Source organism: Amphiprion ocellaris, chromosome 8 (genome assembly GCF_022539595.1).
Source record: "Amphiprion ocellaris isolate individual 3 ecotype Okinawa chromosome 8, ASM2253959v1, whole genome shotgun sequence".
In the NCBI taxonomy this organism is placed as follows: Eukaryota; Metazoa; Chordata; class Actinopteri; family Pomacentridae; genus Amphiprion; species Amphiprion ocellaris.
In genome coordinates this window covers 31,460,483-31,482,841 of record NC_072773.1, presented here as the reverse complement: position 1 = coordinate 31,482,841, position 22,359 = coordinate 31,460,483, and the positions used below count along the sequence as shown (strand labels likewise).

Genomic DNA, 22,359 nt, shown 5'->3' with positions numbered 1-22,359 from the left:
AAAATTCGAGGGAACATTGATTGCATGTGCCGATGCCTAAATAAATAAATGTCCAAATATAAAAGCTTTGAGCTGTATGTACCAGTTGTATGAACTCAAAATCAAATATACTTCAAGTCGCCATTAATATCATGTCAGTTTTTGCCTTTATTTATATTTAAAGCTGATAAACAGTGAAGTCTGTTCGCATTTGCACAGAACAATATAATGTGATACCAATAAAATTAATTCAAATAAACTATTGGCTTTTCAGTTTGATCCAGAAAAATACAGAATCAGGTCACTAAAAATTGATTATCATATATAAATAAAAATAAATAAGAATAGAAACGGTTGTTTTAAAACCTGTTTTGTATAGTGGATGTGCAAATAATTAATTTACTCATCTCTGGACTTAGGATTGCTTTCGGTATTTCATCAATACATTTATTGTCATTCAGTAATATATACATACCGTTACAAATAAACAGGTTATATCGAATGTTTGCACTTTCTACTAATGTATTAGGGAGCTTCAACCTTTGTTGCAGCATCAACGCTCCGCAACGTTTTTTTTCCCTGAATGCAACCCTGTATTTGACTGTGTACAACTTTATTGTCCTTTGAACGGCGGACAACGACGAACAACGGTCTGACGTTGCTGCCTTTGAAATGGCGTTGATGCAGTTTAATACGGTGTTATTTACTGTAATTGTGCTCGTTTAGGTCGCTTCAGGTTGTAGTTTTCTGCTCTAGTGGGAACTTCTGAACCAGGCCTTTCTATTTGGGCATTACAGAGCCGATAAACAAAAATGTGGTGAAGCAAATTGTTAATAATTTGCGTTGCATAATAAGGCCGCAGCTGCCCCCGAGCTTGCGTGGGGATTACAACGGCTTCTCAATGCTTGGCCCAGCCGCAGCTTCGCATCGGTGAGTTGCTAGCGTTAAATGTCAGTTTATCCAACAAACGACGCCTCTATTGGCTGAAATTACTGAGCTGCATCAGGGGCATGTAATATTTGCTTGACGCTTAGAAGCTAAAATAATTACACCCGCCGTGGCATAGGTTGGCATTTGTAAATATTTTGATTCTTCAGCTACATCTTCGGCTAACAAGGCTAACGTTAGCTTGTTTGCTAAACACACAACGTTAGGGCATAGCGTGTTTACGAGCATCTAGCTAACGTTAGAAATTCGACTGTTTGCTACCGTAAGTGTTTAGCAGAGGCAAATTGCTTGATTGTTTTTTAATCTGTGAAAGGCACAAGATAGCTGTCACCATTTAAAATGTGTCTTTGAAAAATCCGATACATTTTTAGTACTTAAAGATTAATGTCATTAAACGTTAACTAGTTTGGTTATCCATCTAGCTTACTTAACTTGCTTCTTGCAGGAGTGACTACTTTACCTGATGCCAGGAGCAGATTTTAACTCCTTTACAAACGTACTATTATGCATGCTGTGTTTTTGCATTGTTGTCGTGTCTTCAGACCTGCTATTAACAAGTTTTGCTTTTGTATGTTTGCAGGTTTTCAAATGAATCCCAGCGGACATGTGTATCAGTTACAGAAATCTGGAAGTGAAGAAGTAGACTCAAGAGTTCCATTCCACATTAACATACCAGTATTAAACATTTAAGCCTTTAGTTTGTTAGATAATTTTTTCTCTTTTAGTCAGGTTTTTAAAATATTTTTTATTATTACTTAGTAATAGCTTGTTCACAAACATACAGAAAATATGGCATCAGTGCCAGTGTACTGCTTGTGTCGCCTGCCATATGACGTGACACGCTTCATGATCGAGTGTGACATTTGTCAAGACTGGTTTCATGGAAGGTAGGATATTTTTCTTAGTTTGTTGATCATATTGTGTATAGTGACATTCACATATTATGTTGCTTGATTCCTGTGGGTAATGGGACACATAGTTCATTCAGCAGTCGTAGTCTGATTTAACCCTCGTGACGTCCCGTGGGTCAAAACTGAGCCGTTTTGAAGTTTGAAAATGTGGGGAAAAATATAGATTTTCACAGTGAAACTTCTGATGTCCACAATTTCAACATTTTTGGGAAATCTTTGAACATTTTTTGGTGGAAAAAAAGAAATGTTAAAAATGTTTCTTAAGAACATTCACACACACAAAAAAAAAATCAACCAAAATCCAGCAAATTTCGCTGGATTTTGGTTGATTTTTTTTTGTGAATGTTCTTAAAGAAAATATTAGAAGTTTTACTGATGTATATGCAACCACTTTAGATATTTTTAGGATTTTTTCGGAAGATTTTTACTCATTATTTGAAAATAATTACAAGAATTTTCTTGCCAAATTTGGGGGATTTTTTTTTTTTTTTTTAAAATAAAACTTTTTTGGAATTTTTTTTGCTGAATTTTGGGATTTTTTTCAGACAAGGAAACAATATTTTTTGGTGCCTGTAAATGAAGACAGCAGGAGGGTTAAGTATGTTTTCTGTGTCGCTGTGTGGGTATAAAAGATTTGATTTCATCTGTTGTCTTCATTGTATGATTCTTGTGGGTTCTGGGCGCGTAATTCAGCAGAGTTATAGTCTGATTTAAGTATGTTTTCTGTGTAGCTGTGTGGGAGTAGAGGAAGACAAAGCAGCTGAGATTGACCTGTATCACTGCCCTAACTGTCAGGTCACCCATGGGCCTTCTGTCAGTAAGTTACCTTTTACGTCCCTCTTAGGTGGTTGTGTTATTGGTTTACTCATTCATAAGAATGCAGTGGCCGATACCTGTTCTCCGTCTCTCCTTTTTCTTAGTGCGCAAACGACGTGGAGGTAATAAGCAGACAGATGGAGGCGCTGCTGGAGGACGAGATCCAAGTCGGCCCGTAAAAACAGGCAGTCCACAGTTTGTTAGAGAGCTACGGAGCCGAACCTTCCCAAAGTAAGTCTTACTCACCATCATGCAATGACAAAAGTTTATTATTCACAAGTTTAAAGATTAAACTATGGTTTCTCTGCAGTGATTTACTGGCTATGGTATACATCACACACAGTTTTGACAAGTAAATGAGAGATGATAACACTTTTTTATACTTTTATTGCATTGTGTTATTGCAGTTGATAGCATTATATTCTATCAGTGTTGATCTTGTATGTATATATTACTGTGCTTACCTCTTGTATCACTTTTTTACTTGCTATCCTTCAACAACTTTTGCTTTTTGGTTGAGAGTGTGCCTCACTGTCATACAATTGTAAAGCATTCTGTGTTGATTTCTTTCTTCTTAAGATCACAGTTAAAAGTTTTACGTATGTCTGTTTGTGTTACTATGACAGTGCGGATGAAGTCTTGCTAAAGCCATCAGGGGCCCAGCTGACAGTTGAGTTTCTGGAAGAGCATTCATTCAGCGTTCCTGTGATGGTGCTGAGACGGGATGGCTTAGGAATGACCCTTCCTCCGTCATCATTCAGCGTCACTGACATAGAACACTACATTGGTAAAATTCTGATAGATTTAGCACAACATTTCAATACGTAGCCCTCAAATAAATGCCATTAAATATTTAATCTTCATCTATGTGTATTGGGGAAGTTAAAGTTTGTGTCATTGTGCTAAATATGGTAATTATCTACATTTTTTTTAAATAATGGTTCATTTTGTTTCCATTGTAGGTTCTGATAAAGAGATTGATGTGATTGATGTGTCTCGTCAGTGTGATCTGAAGATGCGGTTGGGAGACTTTGTTGAATACTACAACAGCCCCAACAGAGACAGAGTGCTCAATGTCATTAGTCTGGAGTTCTCTGAGACCAGGTACACCAAGATATTCTTTTTCTGAGGGTTAAGTTTGTCATTATACATTTTAAGGAGTTTTATGTTGTATCTGTATGAAAGTCAGTTTAATTAAATGAAATAATGACAATGCCATTGTTTAAATGAAACTGCATTGTTATGGATGTGATGTGTTGAAGACTTATAGCAAATGTTGGACTTCTCTTAGGCTGTCAAACTTAGTGGAGACTCCCAAGATTGTGAGGAAACTGTCATGGGTGGAAAACCTTTGGCCTGAAGAGTCCGTTTTTGAACGCCCCAATGTACAGAAGTACTGTCTAATGGGAGTGAAGGATAGCTACACAGACTTTCACATCGACTTTGGGGGCACCTCAGTGTGGTACCACGTCCTGAGGGTGAGAAGCAGAACATTTTCAGCCAAGTTTCAGTTCAGTTTCAGTTTTCTTTTGTTTTATGTATACATATATGTGTGTGTGTGTATGTGTGTATGTGTGTATGTATATGTATTGGATTATTTTAAAAGCTTCCCTCTTTGTGTTTTTTTTTTCAGGGAGAGAAAATCTTCTACCTAATTTCCCCCACCCCAGCCAACCTGGCACTTTTTGAGCGTTGGAATTCTTCATCTAACCAGAATGAGATGTTCTTCGGAGACCAAGTTGATATGTGTTACAAGTGTTCTGTCAAGCAGGGAAACACCTTGTTCATACCAACAGGTAAGCTGCAATGTTAATTTCTTTTGGTAGCGTCAAGACAAATTGTTTTCGCAAAGTTGTTGACAGCCAAACAAGTGTGAGACTACGTTTACATTAAACCGGCAAAATTTTCTGCAGAAGCCTCCATCTACATTAAAACATTAAAATGGATAGCTCTACTCCTACTGGATATGCATGGAGAACACATGAGAAAGCTAGACACAGAAAACCAGTAAAAAAGAAACTTATTATATTCCTGATTCCACATTTGATTTCTATCGTTTTAAATATGTTGTTCAGTGCAAGCTTATTACAACAACAGACAGAAAAAGTTTGTAGTTGCGGTTTTGTTTCAAAACAACCAGAAGTCAAAATGCTTTTAAGAGTTACCAGTTAATGGAAACTCAGCGAAGTGTTGTTTTTGTTGTATTTTTTTCTTCTTAGTTAAATAATAGTCTTGGTTTGGTTAGCAATTATGACAGTATTTCTATAAAGCTCTGCTTTCTGCACACATGGTGCAACACCATGGCAACATTTTCAGATTTACTCACTCCAGATCCTGCTTTGGAAAAACTCTGTTTTGTGTGGGAGAAACATGTTTTAGTTTGGACGGAAGGCCAAAACGGAAGGGAAAAGATCTGTTTAAATTCGTTCGGCTTAGTGTGGACATGGTCTAAATCAAACAGTGTTTACACATTTATCATTTGTTTGTCTTCCAGGGTGGATTCATGCTGTTCTGACTCCAGTGGACTGCTTGGCCTTTGGAGGAAACTTCTTGCACAGTCTCAACATTGACATGCAGTTGCGGTTAGTTTTTTTCAGGACTCCTCATGTCATCTTATTGTGATATTATTGTACTTCTTTTATGATTGAAATGTTCTCTTAATGTTAATGATAATTAAACAACAGCATGTGATCGTAACTTTCACACTAGACTGTAAAAGCAAGATAAAGTGAGTGGGGTATTAAAACTTAATGTGATGTGCTATGAACCAGGAAAAATTAACAATTCTTGATACTTTGAAATGCAAACATGAGTGTGCTAAAGGATCTTTTTCTAACTAAATTGCTGCAGCTCACTTGTAGTTCCCGTGGTGCGTGGTTCTTGGATTTATTTGGTCAAAATTACTACAGTGGTTCAACTTTACAGAGATAGTTGTCAAGTTTGTGACAACAATTATTAATGTGTATCTTTTTTGTGCTTTGATATAATTTTTAGGGCATATGAAATAGAGAAGAGATTAAGTACAGCAGACCTTTTCAAATTCCCAAACTTTGAGACTGTGTGCTGGTACGTTGGAAAGCACCTTCTTGATACGTTCAGAGGTGAGAGATTTCAGTCAAGCTTATTTTATTCATGTTGTGTTTTCCTGTGTACTTCACTATATTTAATGTTTGTCCTTATGGCATGATTAACCTTGTGTTATCCTGTCTAACAGGTTTAAGAGAAAATCGCAGACACCCTGCCACTTACCTGGTTCATGGAGCTAAGGCCTTGAACAATGCCTTTCGTACCTGGACCCGTAAAGAGGTAATATCTTACTCATTTACTTTATGGTTTGGCATATCATTTCAGTACTCTCCTCACTCTTTGTTTCCTTACTTGCTTATTTCTATTTATAACCAATTGTGACATATATATTCAGGAATTAGTTTGATTTTGAACCCAATGAATAGAGAAGTGCAGCAGCACATTAATTTTATTACATCAAATTATATCTTTATGCATATCGTTCTGTAAAGGTATTCACTTTTAAAAAATGTATTACACAGGGCATTTTTCATGTCAAAAGACAACATTGAATTACAACATGAAATTTAAATTTTCCAATTAGGGAAATATTTTTTTTCTCTTTATAGCAAAGAGATGGACAAGAACATTGACATTACGCTCATGTCTGCCAGTTCAGTATAAATCTACAGTCAGCCATCAGTTTGCTTAGTTTGCTACAGACTGAAAACAGTTTGAAACAGCTAGCCTGACTGAATCAGAATTCTAATGACCAGCACCTCTGAGTACTCGTTTGTTTGTTTGCTTGCTTGTTTATAAAACAACAAAAGCAAAGCACATTTCTCAGTATATCACACTATTCCTTTAAGTGTATTTTGATGTCTATCCCATAATTTTTTCTCCCAACACTCTTCAGGCTTTAGCCGAGCATGAAGTGGAGATTCCTGAAACCATTAATACTCAGACACTTGTGAAGGACTTGGCCAAGGAGATTCGTCTGGTTGAGGTAAACACTAGAATCACTGAAACTTTGTTGTTAGCTTTGTTTTAATTCAGTATGCATATAGATTTTCTCTCACATTTTCTTCATTTTACTGACTAAACATCCTCTTTTTCAGGACATCTTTCAGCAAAACATTGGCCGCACTGGACCTCAGTTTCCTGGTTCACCACTCTCCAAAGCTCCGCTGACCACCTCTCAGAATTCCGGACGCCCCCCTGGAAAAAAGAAAGGACCCAAGCCCAAGGAGGTGATGGGGGGTCTTGGCCCTCCCGGAACCAAAAAGAAGAATCAAAAGGGGCTGCTTAAGGCAGAGGCAGGGGAACTTGACCTCATTGAGATCCACACTAAACATACACTCAAGAAATTTCAACCTGGCAAGTCCAAACACAAGAATAAGGTATGAGGTTTGCAGACATTTGATGACAATAAGAATGCTTCCCCAGCATTTTTTTTTGTGTGTAAATGTTTCTTTCTTGCATTTGCTTCAAATTATTATCTGCGTTCCCAGTTGGAGCTGCCGTTGGAGGAGTTTGAAGGGAAGCTAAATAAAAGCAAACTGAAGCTTGTGCTGACAAATGGAAAAATCCAAGGGTAAGCTTTGCAGTCATTGTCACTTCCCTCATGCTTTTTTGATATTATGAGCCTACTAAAGGTTGGGATTTTACCTGTTGTTATTCTGGCTTTAGTAAGAAGGACGGCAGTAACGGTGCAGGACGTGCTGGAAACTACAAACATCTTGCCGCAGAGGGCTCCAGTCTGTCTGATTTGGAGTCTGAGGATGAGCTGCAGATTGACGAGACCCCTCCTCCTCGACGCAAACCTGCTGGACCTGGCAAGAAAAAGAAACTAAGCGGTAAGAATTAAAATTTATACCAGAATATTCTGAATACTTGGGTGAATGTATTGACCCTTTTATGCACATAGATACAGTACCGCTGTTTGAATTCTTGGACTAATTGCTAAACTTAGTACCATCTATAGTATTACAACTGTAATCTAACGATGTTAAATCTGCCTTCAGGTCTTCCCCGGAAGCTTCCCAGAGCCAAACCCTGTTCTGACCCAAATCGCATCCGGGAGCCAGGAGAGGTAGACTTTGATATTGAGGTGAGATTTTATCTGGTGTATGAATCCAATCCTGAATGCTGTTTTTAAGATGTGGTGGCCAGTATAGGTCAGTCCCAAAAGTTGAGAGAAATATACTCTAATGGTTGTAAAGGTTTTAGGGCTGCAGCTATCGATTATTGTAGTAATCGAGTATTGATTATTCTGGTGATTAATCGAGTAATCGGATTCCACGCTCGGCATACAGGTTACAGCATTAAAAGAAAGGAAGTGAGCGTGCTGTGCAACAGAAATAACTATCCTGGCAGAACATTGTACATATGTAGCATAGTACAGGGGTATTCAACTAAAACTCAACGCCATGGGAACCCTGCATGTATTTAGTTGGTGATGCAAAAATCGCATAAATATGTTTGTATGTTGGGTCCGTTTAAACTGCTGTTACTGCAGCTGATAGAGCACAAATAAGAAAACTGATCAATTTATTAGTATTTATTACAGAGAATTTTCAATCAGTACCAGTAGTTTTACTTTGATTTGGCCACAAATTAAAGTGATTTCCTTCATTATGAGACAGTGTCAGACCTACATGCACTTCAATACAATATCATTTTGAATATATGAACTTTGATAGTTTTATTGTTCAGCTGTCTGTTAGAAATAATCAGCTGCATTGATCAGTAAAATAAATACATTACGCATGTTTAACAGTTTTCTGCCAGCATTCCTGTCTTACATAATTTCCAGTCACAGTTTTTTACCGTCATAAATTTTTATGTTCCTCATTGTTCTCCATTAAAACAACATGTTCACGATTGGTTCATTTTGTGTGGAAAACGAGTCAAATGATGGGTTAAACGCTTCTGTTTGTGTGGACAAGTTTGAAGCAGAGAGTCTGAGTTAACAAAGAAAGTTGAAAACCACCTTCATACCTGACTGAGGTTTTAGTTTTTGTCGTGCCGACTCACAAAAAGAAAGCCTGACTATGTCAAACTGCATTCGTAGTTCAGCCTCTGATCAGCTTAACTAACACCGTTAACACTAGCAAAGCTGGGCTGGTTACAGTAGAAGCAACCCATCAAATTTAAAATCCCCTTATAATTTACTGATTATAGGTCCGGGTCTGTATAGGATGAAGTCTGGGTCCACCGATTAGTGACTTGGGATCTAGTATGTAGTGGATTAAATGAAGCATCGATTCAGAGAATTTTGCCTCGAGGAATTTTAGTTATCGGATAACTCGAGGAATCGTTTCAGCCCTAAACTGTTTTATGATTGAGACTAATCTATAGCTTCCAGTTTATCTTTATTGTCCTTTTTATATTAAACATACTTGGGGATGGCTTCCATGTTTAGCATTTTGTTGGTCACAGCTCACCACAAGTGATGTTTTCTATATTATAGTTGCTTATATTATTCACTTTGTTTTCCCACTGCTGTGACAGATTGCATTGGCTGCTTAATCAAGAGAAGATGAAGCAGATAAAGCTCCCCCTCCCCTCTTGTCCAGTAGTAACAGTAGCATGTTTGTGCATGTGGTTTCAGGAGGACTACACGACTGATGAGGAGGCACTAGCCGCCCACGGAGTGAAGGGTGGCGCTGGGGGCATTCTGGACTTATTAAAGGCCAGCAAGCAAGTGGCAGGCTTGGACTCTTCAGCTTTAAGGTTAGATTGCCTTAGTCACCAGTGATTCTAATACCCGATAGTGTTTTAAAATACACGTATTTAAATAGATGTTTCATTTGAGTTCCATTGTGTTTGAAGCTATGTTCTGGATCGTTGGATACCAGTGACTACAGCAATAAACCAGAGAGAAAATACTCTTTTATTACAAGAATCTAATAACCTTCAAAATCTTAATATTTCCCATATTTTCAATGGCACTCATATGTGTTTATTTTTGAGCTGATGAGTGATTGCTCAACTCTGTACTTTTCACAGTGAGGAAGCCCCAGCCTCTCCCAGCACACGTGATGCCATCCAGGGTATGCTCTCCATGGCGAACCCTCCTTCCTCGTCCTCCTCTTCCTCCTCTTCATCTCCCTTATCGATCTCTGGAGGCTTGACAGAGGGATTAGGGGTTGTCAAGGAGAAAGGTGGCAGGGCAGTATGGGTGACAGGAGGGGTCAAAAAGACAGCAAATCCTGAGAAGAAACCTGTCATCGAGCGGCCTGGAAAGCGGCCAATTAAACGGCCAGCCCGTCACCTTAGTGACGAGGAGAGTCCTGATGAGCAGGAGACTCTGGGAACTTGTTTTAAAGATTCAGACTATGGTGAGCTGTGCAGTGACTCAGAACCGCTCATGTACAAATCAATGTTCGTAAAAACACAAGCTTTTACTACTTTTATTGATCAAGCCAAAGATTAATTATGGTGATTTTTTTTTTTTTTAAAGTTTATCCATCATTGGAGTCTGATGAGGAGGATCATGTCAACAAAACTAAGATGAAGCGGAAGAAAAACTGGGATGACACACCTTGGAGCCCAAAAGGTAAATTTCTTAATCATAGCAAAAAGACAGATCGGGTTGTCTTTTTGTCATATATCTGATCATTGATTTCTCTTTTACAGCCAGAGTGATGCCCACCCTTCCCAAACAGGATCGACCAGCCAGGGAAGGGGCTCGAGTAGCCTCAGTAGAAACTGGTCTTGCAGCAGCTGCTGCCAAGTTGGCACAACAAGTAAGTTGGAGAGCAAAGCATGTTGGTCTTAGATGTGCATGCCCAGTAAATAATGTGGAGTTGAAAAGATAAAGACTCTTGTTCCTTTTTTGTTTTATCATTCAGGAGCAGCAAAAACCTGCTAAAAGGAAATATACCAAAAAGCAGCGTCCTCCTCCTCCAGTTGTCACTCCTCCCCCTGTTCAGACTGAGCCAGCCCCACCCTCCCCAACACCTGCTCCAGAGTCTGTAGCAGATGTCAGCCCAGACAGGAGGATGGATTATTACTCTGCTAGTCTGTTGGACCATGAATACACAGCAGGACCAGGACCTTTTGGCCCTGGAGGCCCCAGAGGCAGCGGAGCCATGGCTCCTGGTGTATTCCTCACTTCACGAAGACCTTCCCTGTCACCGCAGAATAGCAGCTCTCACTCTGGTGCATCCCCTGCAGGTTTAGCCAGCCAGGGCACAGCAGGAGTTGGTCAAGGTAAACCTCACTGTGACTAAACATAATTATTGGCAGCACAATTTTGTAGCTCTTGGACAGTATAGTTCTCATTTTTTTCTTCCATTTTCTTTTAGGGAAACGGCCAAAGAAAGGACTTGCAACAGCAAAACAGAGACTTGGAAAAATTCTGAAAATTCATCGCAATGGCAAGCTTCTCTTGTGAGAGATATTGGAAATGTGGCTGAAGACTCAGTGAGAATGAAGCAAATACCTTTGTAAAAAAAAAGGTTTGAAGGAAATAGAGATAGTAATCTATATTTTGTACTCTTGTTAAATTTGTTTACTGTTTTTTCTTGTTATTCAACCTCACTGTCTTGTCCTACACCAGTTTATCTGCCCAGTTCAACTCATCCATATCTGCATAAAGGTATTTTTAGAGGCACATCTGTGGCTGAAAGTGAATCACTCGAATGTGCTGGATGCACACTTAATGTGATAAATCATCTTTAAATATCAATTATCTGACATTGGTAATAAGAAATTGTGCAAAGAATTTCAAAATGACAGATGGACTTTTATTTAACAAACTGACAAAGCAAAATGGTTTCTTTTGTGTGGGCTATTTTAGATGTATTATGCAAAGACATAGTACTGTCCATCATACATTTTTAAAAGGGAAATATAAAAACACATTTTCTAGTCAGGTAAAGTGTAATGTTTGTATAGCCCCCAATTCCACAGACAGACACACATGCAAACACTTACACACAGTCTTGCAATTGTAGTATTGTATTTAGTTGCCTTTTTACCTCATAAAATGCATTTTTGTGTTGACATTATGATAGCAGGACACCAGTCTTTTCAACAATAATCAGTTGTCAAGTGTATACATACAGTAGGCTACAGGCCATAATTGTGTTGAGGAGTTTGATGTTTGTGTAACTCATTTCCTTCATATATTGTAGCTCTACACAAGAAATAGTAAGTGCTAAACTAATGCCAAGACTACCACCATATGATTCCATTTATTCTCCTCATATTTATTTAACAAGGCATCATTTTGCCATCTCATAGCCTGTGTTAGTGTTTGTTTATACCACCTAAATTTTTTGGCCCCCTGATTTTAATTGTATTCAACCACTTAATACATTGTACAAAAACTGTATCCATTGCTTTGTTAGATTTTTTTTACAGTTTTAATTTGTCATTGTAAATATTTGTAATATTTGTAATTTATATAGCTACGTTGAAAAGCAGAAAAATATTACGAGATAAAAAGACTAGTTTCCTGCATGTTGCCATTATTTGCGCTTCAAATGTTGGCAGCATTCTTGAGTCAGATGTAGAGATGTGCTTTTTTTTTTTTTACCACAGAATGTACTTGTCATTAAAAGTTGACAGAGGTGTAGATTTAAGTGTGTTAAAACATTGTGAAGGTGCAGGATGTGAATTGAAATGTAAATATATGTTGTAATTTAAGTTCTTTTATAGTTCAAAAACTTTCAGATTTTTCGTAACATAACTTGTACATGATACGTTGCTGTATTTGGGAAATGTCTGAAATAGTCTTTTTTATATTTGTAAGCAGTAACTGTCATGCTAAGTTCATGTTGTCTTGTTAGTGTTATATTGGAAGTGTGTTGGAAAAATGCCCTTGCTAAATTTCATCCATTTAGTTTTATGTTAACCGTTGATATTCACTTTTGTGTTGGTGTGTACTGCGTGTTTCAAACATGATGTGTTTAAATACAACCTGGAAAAGATAAAAAAGACCTTGGGCAAAATTTCTTTTTTCCATTGAATTCATTTGAAGACCACTGAATCACCAAAACTTGTGATTTGTGAGCAAAATTAATGTTTCTCTGTTTTCTATACATGGGTCTACTGGAAAACTCGTTGCATTCACTAAAGAGGAATTTGAGCAATTTTATTGAGTAGAAAAAGAAATACTGTGTTGTATTAAACACATCTACATATGATGAGATATTTTAGTGATAATAGTTCCACAATTTGTAGTTGAAACAATATAGTCATTAGCCACTTTAGATGTTATTTTTTAAATAAGTGGTGACTGCAGATTTTCTCAGGTTTTTTTTTTTGTTGTTGTTGTTGCATGTATTACTGTACCATTATTTTCACATCTAATTAGTATCCCATCGTTTAATTTTAAATACAACTTTCCTCGTTCAAATAAGTTCATGCATCTGTTTTTAAAATGTCCGGTCTTTATTCCCAAATTGTCAGTGAGTTTGAATACACTTTCATATCAAGCAATATTTTAATAAATAAAAAAAAGCATGACGAAGTCTGCCGTGTGCTTTCGTTTGCACTTTTAATCACAAGGTTGAAACTGGAAAACCCACTGAACAGGCTGCGTGCCGTCTTCCGAATGAAAACGCACCAGGATTGTTTTTCTACAAAAATGACAAGGGAGTGCCCTGGGTAAACGCGAACACAGGTATTCTCGCGAGATCCAAACTGCCCTACCACTTCGCTAGTTCAAGATGGAGAAGCAAATTTAACACGCATTCGAGGTAGGCAGAAACGCTTATTCCAGACTATTGACGTGGGTTTTAGCTAACCGGCGACAGACGTTGCTCTTCCGTAACGGCTATCGTTGAAGACTCACAGTCGTCACGGTATCCGAGGCCACAAACTAGTGTCTTTTTAAGGGTAATGTTCGGATCTTCTGCAGTGTAAACCGCCATTTTTAATTTAGCCATGATTCCACGGATAGAGCATTGTGCCGAGCTCTCATTGCTATCTGGTTAGCTCGCGCGAAACCCACAGACATCCACGCCGCACGCACACACACACACAGGCTCATGTTCACAGTGTGTGTGGGTATGTGAGCCTCTATTCAGTTACAAGCCAAAGCTCTATCCTCGCTCCGTGGCTACCCTCTCCCTCCTCGGGGGTAACGAGACAAATAGCTGTTATGAGAGAGTCAAAACCCTTGTCCGGTTGCAGGTTTGACTCTTCGTGATGTGCTAGCGTTAGCCTTCAAAGCTGAATCGAAACCGAAGTTAACAAATGTTAGCCTGAACTGCTAGTAAACCGGGCTAATGTCATGCAACTAGCTGTTAACTTTGCTAACGTTAGCGCCACCGCTGACTTAGCCTTAACTGCGTAGGTAGCTACTTCAATAACACTGACAAACAATATGAGCCGATTTAACGCCGTTACTAGCTGACTTGGTAATAATAAGCTAGTCAGGGAGTGTAGCAGTGTTGCTAAAGCTCAGCACTATCCATAGCTATGACTGTATTTTTCTCCCCTAGGGTTTGATGGTCTGGCCAGTTCATAACGTCAGTAGCTAATATTAACATAATTGCTGCGGCGTAGTTTTTGGATTAAATAAGTTACAATAATAGGAAGAGCATCATACTGGCAGCAGAGTGAGCTATTATTTGCTCATGTACGGGGTTTTGGAAGCTAGCAGCAATGCATCTCGTTGAAAACAGTTTTAAATGTTTTGATGTAACTAGTCCACATAGTACTGTGTTACCTGTCAGCATCCCGTCTCTATCAGTCATCATTGTGTGGCATGACAACAGTTAAAGTGGACGTGTAAAGAGTGCAGCACACTTGATTGTTTTTGTATTTTCTGTTCTGTAACACAACTATGGCTGAGCTTAATAATTCATGAGAAATCCTTAGTTAATGTGCATCACCAGTGGACTCTGAAAGCCGAGTTGAAAAAGAAACAGCTGGAAAAATGGACTTGTGCACTGTGAATTTTGATGCACCTCGATTAATTTGATGATATATACATGCTGTGATACTAAATAAAATGATTTAAGTACCAGTAGGCATTCTGTGTCAAATAAAGCACTGTTGAAGTTGCCAGTTTTATTGACCTAAGCAAGTTTTAGTTGAGCGGCGCACTTCAATGGCAGACGTGACAGTTCGACAAACTGGAACATTGTTATGAGTTGCTTGGCCATGCCTTTAAAAAGAACTGATGACACATTCCATAAATATGCACATTCTCTGATTACAAGCAAGATGCCAAAGAAGTCAAGTCACTTTGTTTGTAAATCTTTGAAAGTAAAACACACACTGACCATCAAGACATGTAGTATTAAGAGCAAAATACCACAGATATTAGAGAGACGCATATTTCCTCATACTGCCGTATAAAATACACATTCAGACCTTAAAGCTATTAAGACAAAAGTGGATCTTGAGGTGTGGATTGAACGAATCAATAGCAGACTAAGTTCACCAGCTACAGTCTTGTTTTAGGGTAGATAAGTTACATATTTAACAGTACATAGGTGTACAAGAAAGAAATTGGTGCAGTTTTAATAGAAATCTGCTTCCTGGATAACACTGGCATAATCACAGTATTGCATAAGTGGTTGGAGTTGCAGTTCCACGGTTGCCTTAATTACTTTTATATCTATATTATTTTTAATGCCACTGTCGTTGTTTTATTGATGAACAAGCAGCTCGATTATTTTTGTGCTGTCATCCCTAATTTCGTTGTCTTATGTATTTTCAGATTGGTTAAAGAAACTGCATAACAAACTAAGGATGAGAGTTGTGGAGCTATTGAACCAAAGCAGTTTCTGGTATGTACTGCTGACTTTTTTTTTTTTTTTTTTTTTTAAACATTTACTGAAACTGTTCTTGTGAAACACCTGAGTGCATAACGAATACAGTAAATTGCTGTCAACGTGCAACAAAAAAAGTTACCTGCTACCTCCTGTTAATATATATATATATATATATATATATATATATATATATATATATATATATATATATATATATATTTATCAGTATAAAAACAATACCAGGAAGAAGATTGTGTATTTTTTTTTAATTAGTTATTATTTTATTTTTTGGCCTTTCCACACAGGAGTTGTCAGATGTATCTGAATTATTTTGTCGAGCAATTCAGTGTAGCTTAAGTTTTTCACCTTCTTTAAAAACAAGAACAATTTAACCTCAGCAACTAGGTCAACTTTATTTTCCATTTCATTCTTGTGCTGTCATCTATCCAGTCAGATGGTTTTGGTGAGATTTGCTACGGTGCACAGTGAAACTTGGTTCAGCACCGGCAACATTACTTTGCTAAAAAGTCATCAGCTCCTTAAACGTTTTGCTGAATATCAGCAATTATCAAAAAATGGTCAGACAAGAATATTCTTTATCACAGAATTACTTAAACATTTTTGTCATCTGCTCCCCAGATTTGTTTATAATAAAGAGTTGTGACTAAATACAGCTTTAAATAGTCTGCAAATGCACAACACAGTGGCAGTGAAATAATAACTGATGTTGTCTCTTAAAAACATGAACATAATTTCTTAGGATAATCCAGGGATGCTGTGAAGATGAGTTTCCCTCCGTGCATTCCCATCCATCTTGTGTACACTTTGAATTCAAATGCAAAAGGATGCATGAATGGAACAAAGTAAACAATGCCAAAGGAAATGTTTGATGTTAAAGTTAAGAGAAGATTTGAACATATAAAAGTCTGCAGACTATGTTTGACAAAATCTTTTTTAACTGCCACTGAATTATACTGAACCTAAGCAGCTTGAGCAAATCACCACAAAATCATCTTGTCTGGTAGATACTGTAGCACTGGGTAATTAGACGAGTGCAGTAAGTCCTTGTCTCTCAGTGTGTTTGCTCTTAAAATTTCCCTGTGTCAGCAGGGAAAGGGGTCTGGTGCATCAGTCTTTGATAAACCTGGCATATCTGACATGATTACAACATCTTTCAGAGATTCCAATGAGAAAGCATCTTGTTCGACATTCCAAAGCTCTCAACGCCCCAAAACGTGAACTTTTTAGAGGCTTCAGTCTCAGATTTGATGGAATTTTAACAGCAGCAATATTGTTCCATTTCTTATTCTTAGTTAATTTTACTTGGTTCACTTTTGCAATGTTAAAACCTTAAGTTACTTTATGTGTATTTTACTTTATGCTTTAATTTTAGAGGTAATATGAGTGATCCTATAAGCATGTCCACACACTAACCCTGAAATCATCTGACCTGGACAGGTGTCCTATATTAAGATTAATATTTATGTAGATTCATCAGGCTGTATGTAGGAGAATAAATCAAGCACTTGCTCTCATGTTACGTAGTTTTGTTTAATAAGCAATACCTGGCATAAGAATTTTCTTAGGGAACGATAAAGTTCTATCTTATCTAATATTACTTCTTGAGAAAAGCTATGTTGGCCTGGCACACAAAATGAAGATTAGACTAACCTTAAAAAATCTGTTGAAGTAATCAAACAATTAATACATAAATTCATTAATTACATCACTAGTGATGGTGGAATTAAAAACGACAACATCAGATACTTCAGTTAGCTTCAATATTGGCCATTGTAGCTATAATGTGTGCACCAGTTTTAGTAAACATGCCCTTAAAATATTGATTTTGCTTTTATGCATGTATTAGGTATCATTGTGCATTGTGTATTAGTGTTTGTTTCTTTTTCCAAAAAATGAAAATAAAAATAGGGCTCATAATCAGTTTCTTTTTTATTACATGGGATGGACTTAAAAATGCATGTGAATGAGGGAAGGTTTACAGCTGTAGGTCTGACAGATTTTGATTAAAATAATTTTAAGGAATATGGAGTCATATTTGATACTAATCCGGTGTTTTGATCACTTGTTTTTCTGATTTGATTCGTTGATCTTAAATGTAAAGTACCGCATAAAATGTGATGCGTTCCACCGAGGGCCCATGGCCCATATTAATACGCACTGCATCGATACAAACAACAGTGGCTACTCATTTCCAGCCGTAACGTTATTCACTTTTTGCACACTACCCAGAGTCATGATGACTGTGCCAACTGCTAGTGCCTATGTGCTGTGGAAACAGTCGCGGATACAATAATACACCGGACGGATGAGCACACTTCTTTATTGACTCGGTAGCCGGTAGTCAATCTGGCCGAACGCAAATTGAAAACAAAACTCGCAGTGTCACGTTAGACCAGTCCGACAGTGATTCAGCGAGTTATTATGCGTTTCTGCTGCTGCTCAACTAACGGTAGCTAGCTGGCTAGCTAGCGCGTGCCACGACTGTCTAGCTGTAGAAGCAGCGGCTCCGAGCCCAAAGAAAGTAACGTTACCCATTCCAGGTATTTTACACACATCCATCTCACTGTTGCTGGTCAAAGAGTGGGTTTTACGGTTTCATTTTTACTTATACCGGGGACGGCGCAGGAGCAGGGAGTGCGAACTGCTTTTGCGGCCTGCGCAGCCCCGACCTAAATTAGTCAAGAGTCAGGTTAGGACAGGATGGTAAATCTCTGAGATCTGGTTTGACAGCTGTGGCACAAATGGTCAAAACTGCTTGATTTTCTTTGGTTAGCTACATGTTAAATGCTCGTCCTTGATGGTACATACGACTTGTTTGTGACTTGGCTGACTTTTATAAGGTTTGATGAGTTAGTATTACATGGGAAGATCGTTTGCTAACGTTACCGGTAGCTCACTGTTAGCTTGCCAGGGGTTAACATCATCTCCGCAGCAAACGTTAACGATCGATTTGTTCGGTACGTTGAGCTTTCCAACGTGTCTTGGTTTGTCAGACAGGTTGCTAACCAGCCACATAGGACCTGTCTCCTTTGTGACCAGTATCTAGAATCTGGCTTGTGAATAGTGATTGTAAGGGTAAATAACGTTGTGCTGCTAGCAAAGGTGACGTTAGCTTGGTAGCTATAACTTTAACCTGTTACAACTCAAGTCGCTTGAGTTGTTGTTGGGCAACAGTATTCGTAGCATAATGTTTTATTGATATTACACTTGAGTTTTATATACGTTATCGTTCGGCAACAGTTTTAGGCCAATAATTGAGGCCCAAACCAAATTCAATTAACTTTGTGTCGGTGCTCGCTAGCCCCTAGCTAATGCTCTGTCTCGGTCTGCTTTGTGATGATCATACTTTTAGATAACCTAAGCAAATTCAGTGTCATTATCACCTTTCAACCAGTCCTTTGTTAGCAACTACGTATTTTTTTTTTATAGGGAACATAACCACATCAGCTGCCTTTGCTTATTCAGTGAGTGCTTTGTCAAATTTTGAGATTGCTAACTGATTGTATTTTGTTATGGGCTTAACGTACTCAGTGTACAAATTTTCATGTGTATAATATGTACATATATATGTGTGCACGGTTATGTACTATGTTATGAACTGCGTGTTATCTAAATCATTCATGCCTTTACCTGTCTTGTAAACCGTTCTTGTCCCAAAACCTAGTGTAAACTTAAGACTTGCTTATATTGTGGCCTGTGGGACACTGTTGCTAATTGGATTTATGCTATAATTTTGCAGGTAACTGGTACTGGAACATGCTGTTAAGTGGGAATTGCCAAATTATTTTCTGTAAGTACATTTCTCCTTTGGCTTTATTTTCATCCACTGTTATTAATTCTACATCTGTATGACTCATTAGATTAGAGGATTTTAATGTTCAAACTACAATGTTTTCTTGATTTACACATTTGAAATCTAAGGACTTTATTTCACTTTTAAGGTTTTGTTAGTCCAATGTTAATTTTATATCTGTATGATCCGTTGGTCGTTTAAACTCTATTTGCTTTATTTACACATCTGAAGTCTAAACAGTTCTGTCTTACAATAAAAATCAGCATCATGTTTTCTTTTCTGATGTACATGAACATTTCTCAACAGGAGCAGCAAATAGAGATTATAGACAATGAAGGTCGACAGGAGCAAGTTAAAGAAAACTCCTACTGAGGCTGTGAGTATGCATAATACTTGTTTTTATTTCAGTTCATTATCTGTTAATATTGCCTGTTATTAGTATACAGTTTACATCTTGTACTTGTGTTATCTTACTTTATTTTTCTTGTTTATTTTAATTCTTTTTTTTCTAGACACACTTAAGACACTTTACACATTTAATACACTTGACACACTGAGACACTTCACACACACTTTTAGAAACTTACATTTTGTACTTTGTATTCTTTGTTATTTTTATTTTACTACTACCCTCTCTGTAATTGTATATATTCAGCTAACCTTTATTTATTGTCTATTGTACTCAGGCAAAATTATTTCCGCCAGGATGAATAAAGTAGATCGTATCTTAGCTTATCTTATCTTTCCCTGCATCTTGTTCAGTCGTGCTTACCTTGCATACAGTTAGTATACCCAGTTTAATATGACCAAATGTGATATAACTTGATCACCAGAGCACAGCTTGATTGCCTTTCTGTATAATTGGAGAGCATTGTAAAAGGTTTCATATACTTTAAAGTGTTGGTGTTTTGAGATGCCACAATAAATGATAATTGATGCCTGTCACCTGAGGAGTTGCAGCTTTCTTACCTGTTCATTGAGGCTGCTACTTTTACCATTTCTACCTTGTAGAAATACTAGCTGATGAAAGACCACTGAAAACAAGGAATAGTCATCATGTTGCTAGCCTAGGTGATAATAGGGCTGTACTACCTGTTGGCATTTCGCAATAAACATCATAGCAGTAGTAAACACATTTTCAGCTGCTGGGCAGTTCTTGTCTGTATAGCAGTAACAGTGTAATTTTGCCTCTGAAATGACATTGATGGAGAGAAGATAGCAAAGAACCAAGGCGTTTATCTGTTAACTTAACAGCTTGCTTCTTCAGAACTACCTGTGGGATGATTGACTGTGTTGAGCCAAGCATTTTAGTGTGGTGACAAATCTCATTTTAAGTTGGACATGGTGATGGTTCAGCTGGTTCTTAAGCAGGGTGAAAGTATTGTCATTGTGTTTACCCCTACTGTGAGTTCAGAGAGAAAATTTAGATTTTAACATCTTTGTATTTTACAGTGGTGCAAAAGGGTACTATACTGTGCTTTTAGAAAAGAGGCATAGGTGAGTCATTAACTCTGCTTGACCAAACATTTTATGCTCCTGGTGAACCCACAGCCTGCTGACTGCAGGATTCTTATAGAGAAGCTCAAAGCATGCAGTGATGAGCAGCTGCTGGTTGAGCTGCAGCACATCAAGACCTGGAATATTGGCAAGGTAAGACCCAAAGAAAAGGTGCGGGAGAGGGCCTTCCATCAGTCTTTTCTCACTTATATACCCTCATGACAGGGTTCCCACTGGTCAAGGATAGTGGGGAACAACAGTGACTTAAGAGATTTGTTCTAGGATTTTGGCATTACCCACGTTGCACCTTAGGTGTCTGCACATGCATCTAATTTTTGTAATGCAGATTTTATTAAAACAACATATGTGCACCTTGGCATTTCAACATTGTGTTAATAGAAACATCTGTCCACTGTGAAAATCCAGAACAATATAAAAATGGCAACTTTTCTCCCTTTGTTGTCCTCTTTTTAGCTGACATTTAGCATCTGGTAAGGAATACAGAGAAAGCAGAGTAGAAAAGCAAATGTTGATTCCAGCTTGAATATGGATCGGTATTTGTATATTATTGCCGCTTGTGTCCCAGCTGTAAAACATGTATAATGAACTGAATGTTACTTTTATGCCATGTATGATCTAAAAGATGTATATTAGGTCATTATATATGATGTTATGCCAGACTAATTGCATTTCACATTAGGTTTATTGTAGGAAATCTGTCATGTTTGGTTCAGCCATGCTGCCAGTTATTACAAAATCCTGATATGATGAGAAGTGTACCCCTATGTTTCTGAGGAAAATATAAAGGTCTTGGATTATTAATTTTCCGTGGTTCATCACTGACAGTTATTTTTTTCATCAACAGTGTGAGCTCTACCATTGGGTGGACCTATTGGACCGCTTCGATGGCATTCTGTGTGATGCAGGCCAGACAGTGGAGAATATGTCATGGCTACTGGTGTGTGACCGGCCAGACAACGGACAGCTCAAAGCCTTGCTTTTGGCAGTGCTCAACTTCACAGCACTGCTCATTGAGTATAGCTTCTCCAGGCATCTTTACAGCTCCATAGAGGTAGGCTTGAACTACACTTTCAACCACTGCTCAGAATGGACAAGTCAGAGGAAACAGTAAAATAACTCACTAACTTTAACCATATTTTTTCTACCACTCCCACCACCTTTTACAGCACTTAACCACCTTGTTAGCGTCCTGTGACATGCAGGTGGTGCTGTCTGTGCTGAACCTACTGTATGTGTTCAGTAAGCGCTCCAACTACATCACAAGACTGGGATCCGACAAAAGGACACCTCTTCTGGCCTGTCTGCAACACCTGGCTGAGGTCTGGTGAATGCTATTTTTTCCTATCGCCATGATTCCAGCTGTCCCTCAAGAGAAAGAGCTTTATTGTTTAGTCTCTTTGTTCTGTTCTGCAGAGCTGGGGAGGAAAGGAGAATGGCTTTGGTCTGGCTGAATGCTGCAGGGATCTGCCTATGACGGTAAGAAATTTATAGGTTAATGTTAAGTTACTGTTTCTGTAAACTACCTACTGCTAGTAGACTATTAGTTTTGTGCTTTTAAATAAAGGCAGTCAAATAAGATTAATTAACCACTTTTTATAATCTCTCTACTCTACTGCCCCCTGTTGGT

General features: G+C 38.0%; 2 protein-coding genes across 12 annotated transcripts in view; both read left to right on the top strand.

Moving 5' to 3' along the window:
• Nucleotides 1–600: 600 nt before the first annotated feature.
• phf8 (PHD finger protein 8) lies at nucleotides 601–13,139 on the top strand. Its single transcript, XM_023282255.3, has 22 exons — nucleotides 601–909; nucleotides 1,508–1,814; nucleotides 2,570–2,655; nucleotides 2,759–2,885; nucleotides 3,281–3,441; nucleotides 3,617–3,758; nucleotides 3,946–4,132; nucleotides 4,288–4,450; nucleotides 5,149–5,236; nucleotides 5,649–5,755; nucleotides 5,869–5,960; nucleotides 6,577–6,666; nucleotides 6,779–7,060; nucleotides 7,172–7,254; nucleotides 7,350–7,516; nucleotides 7,685–7,770; nucleotides 9,274–9,395; nucleotides 9,672–10,003; nucleotides 10,126–10,221; nucleotides 10,302–10,411; nucleotides 10,517–10,877; nucleotides 10,973–13,139. Exons 2-22 carry the CDS (start codon nucleotides 1,717–1,719, stop codon nucleotides 11,059–11,061), a joined length of 3,069 nt encoding a protein of 1,022 aa, XP_023138023.1. The 5' UTR covers nucleotides 601–909; nucleotides 1,508–1,716; the 3' UTR covers nucleotides 11,062–13,139.
• Nucleotides 13,140–13,298: 159 nt separating this feature from the next.
• Nucleotides 13,299–22,359, top strand: part of huwe1 (HECT, UBA and WWE domain containing E3 ubiquitin protein ligase 1) — a 43,246-nt gene continuing 34,185 nt past the window's right edge. For 7 of the 11 annotated variants that reach the window (XM_055013194.1, XM_055013197.1, XM_055013195.1 and 4 more), the window contains exons 1-8: nucleotides 13,304–13,372; nucleotides 15,346–15,415; nucleotides 19,161–19,211; nucleotides 19,521–19,590; nucleotides 20,766–20,864; nucleotides 21,577–21,783; nucleotides 21,899–22,051; nucleotides 22,146–22,208. In XM_055013194.1, coding sequence (XP_054869169.1) covers nucleotides 19,546–19,590; nucleotides 20,766–20,864; nucleotides 21,577–21,783; nucleotides 21,899–22,051; nucleotides 22,146–22,208 — 567 coding nt within the window. In that variant the 5' untranslated portion in view covers nucleotides 13,304–13,372; nucleotides 15,346–15,415; nucleotides 19,161–19,211; nucleotides 19,521–19,545. Of the gene's footprint in view, nucleotides 13,373–15,345; nucleotides 15,416–17,687; nucleotides 17,962–19,160; nucleotides 19,212–19,520; nucleotides 19,591–20,765; nucleotides 20,865–21,576; nucleotides 21,784–21,898; nucleotides 22,052–22,145; nucleotides 22,209–22,359 lie in introns of those variants that run through there. The other 4 variants (XM_055013202.1, XM_055013198.1, XM_055013196.1 and 1 more) reach the window with 2 other exon arrangements.

What these genes read in the sequence shown, in the direction of transcription:
- phf8 (XM_023282255.3), top strand. Translation starts at nt 1,717, where the DNA reads ATGGCATCAGTGCCAGTGTACTGCTTGTGTCGCCTGCCATATGACGTG. An exon ending in CACCCATGGGCCTTCTGTCA is followed by an intron (nt 2,656 to 2,758) that starts GTAAGTTACCTT and finishes CCTTTTTCTTAG; the next exon opens with TGCGCAAACGACGTGGAGGT. An exon ending in TGTGGTACCACGTCCTGAGG is followed by an intron (nt 4,133 to 4,287) that starts GTGAGAAGCAGA and finishes TTTTTTTTTCAG; the next exon opens with GGAGAGAAAATCTTCTACCT.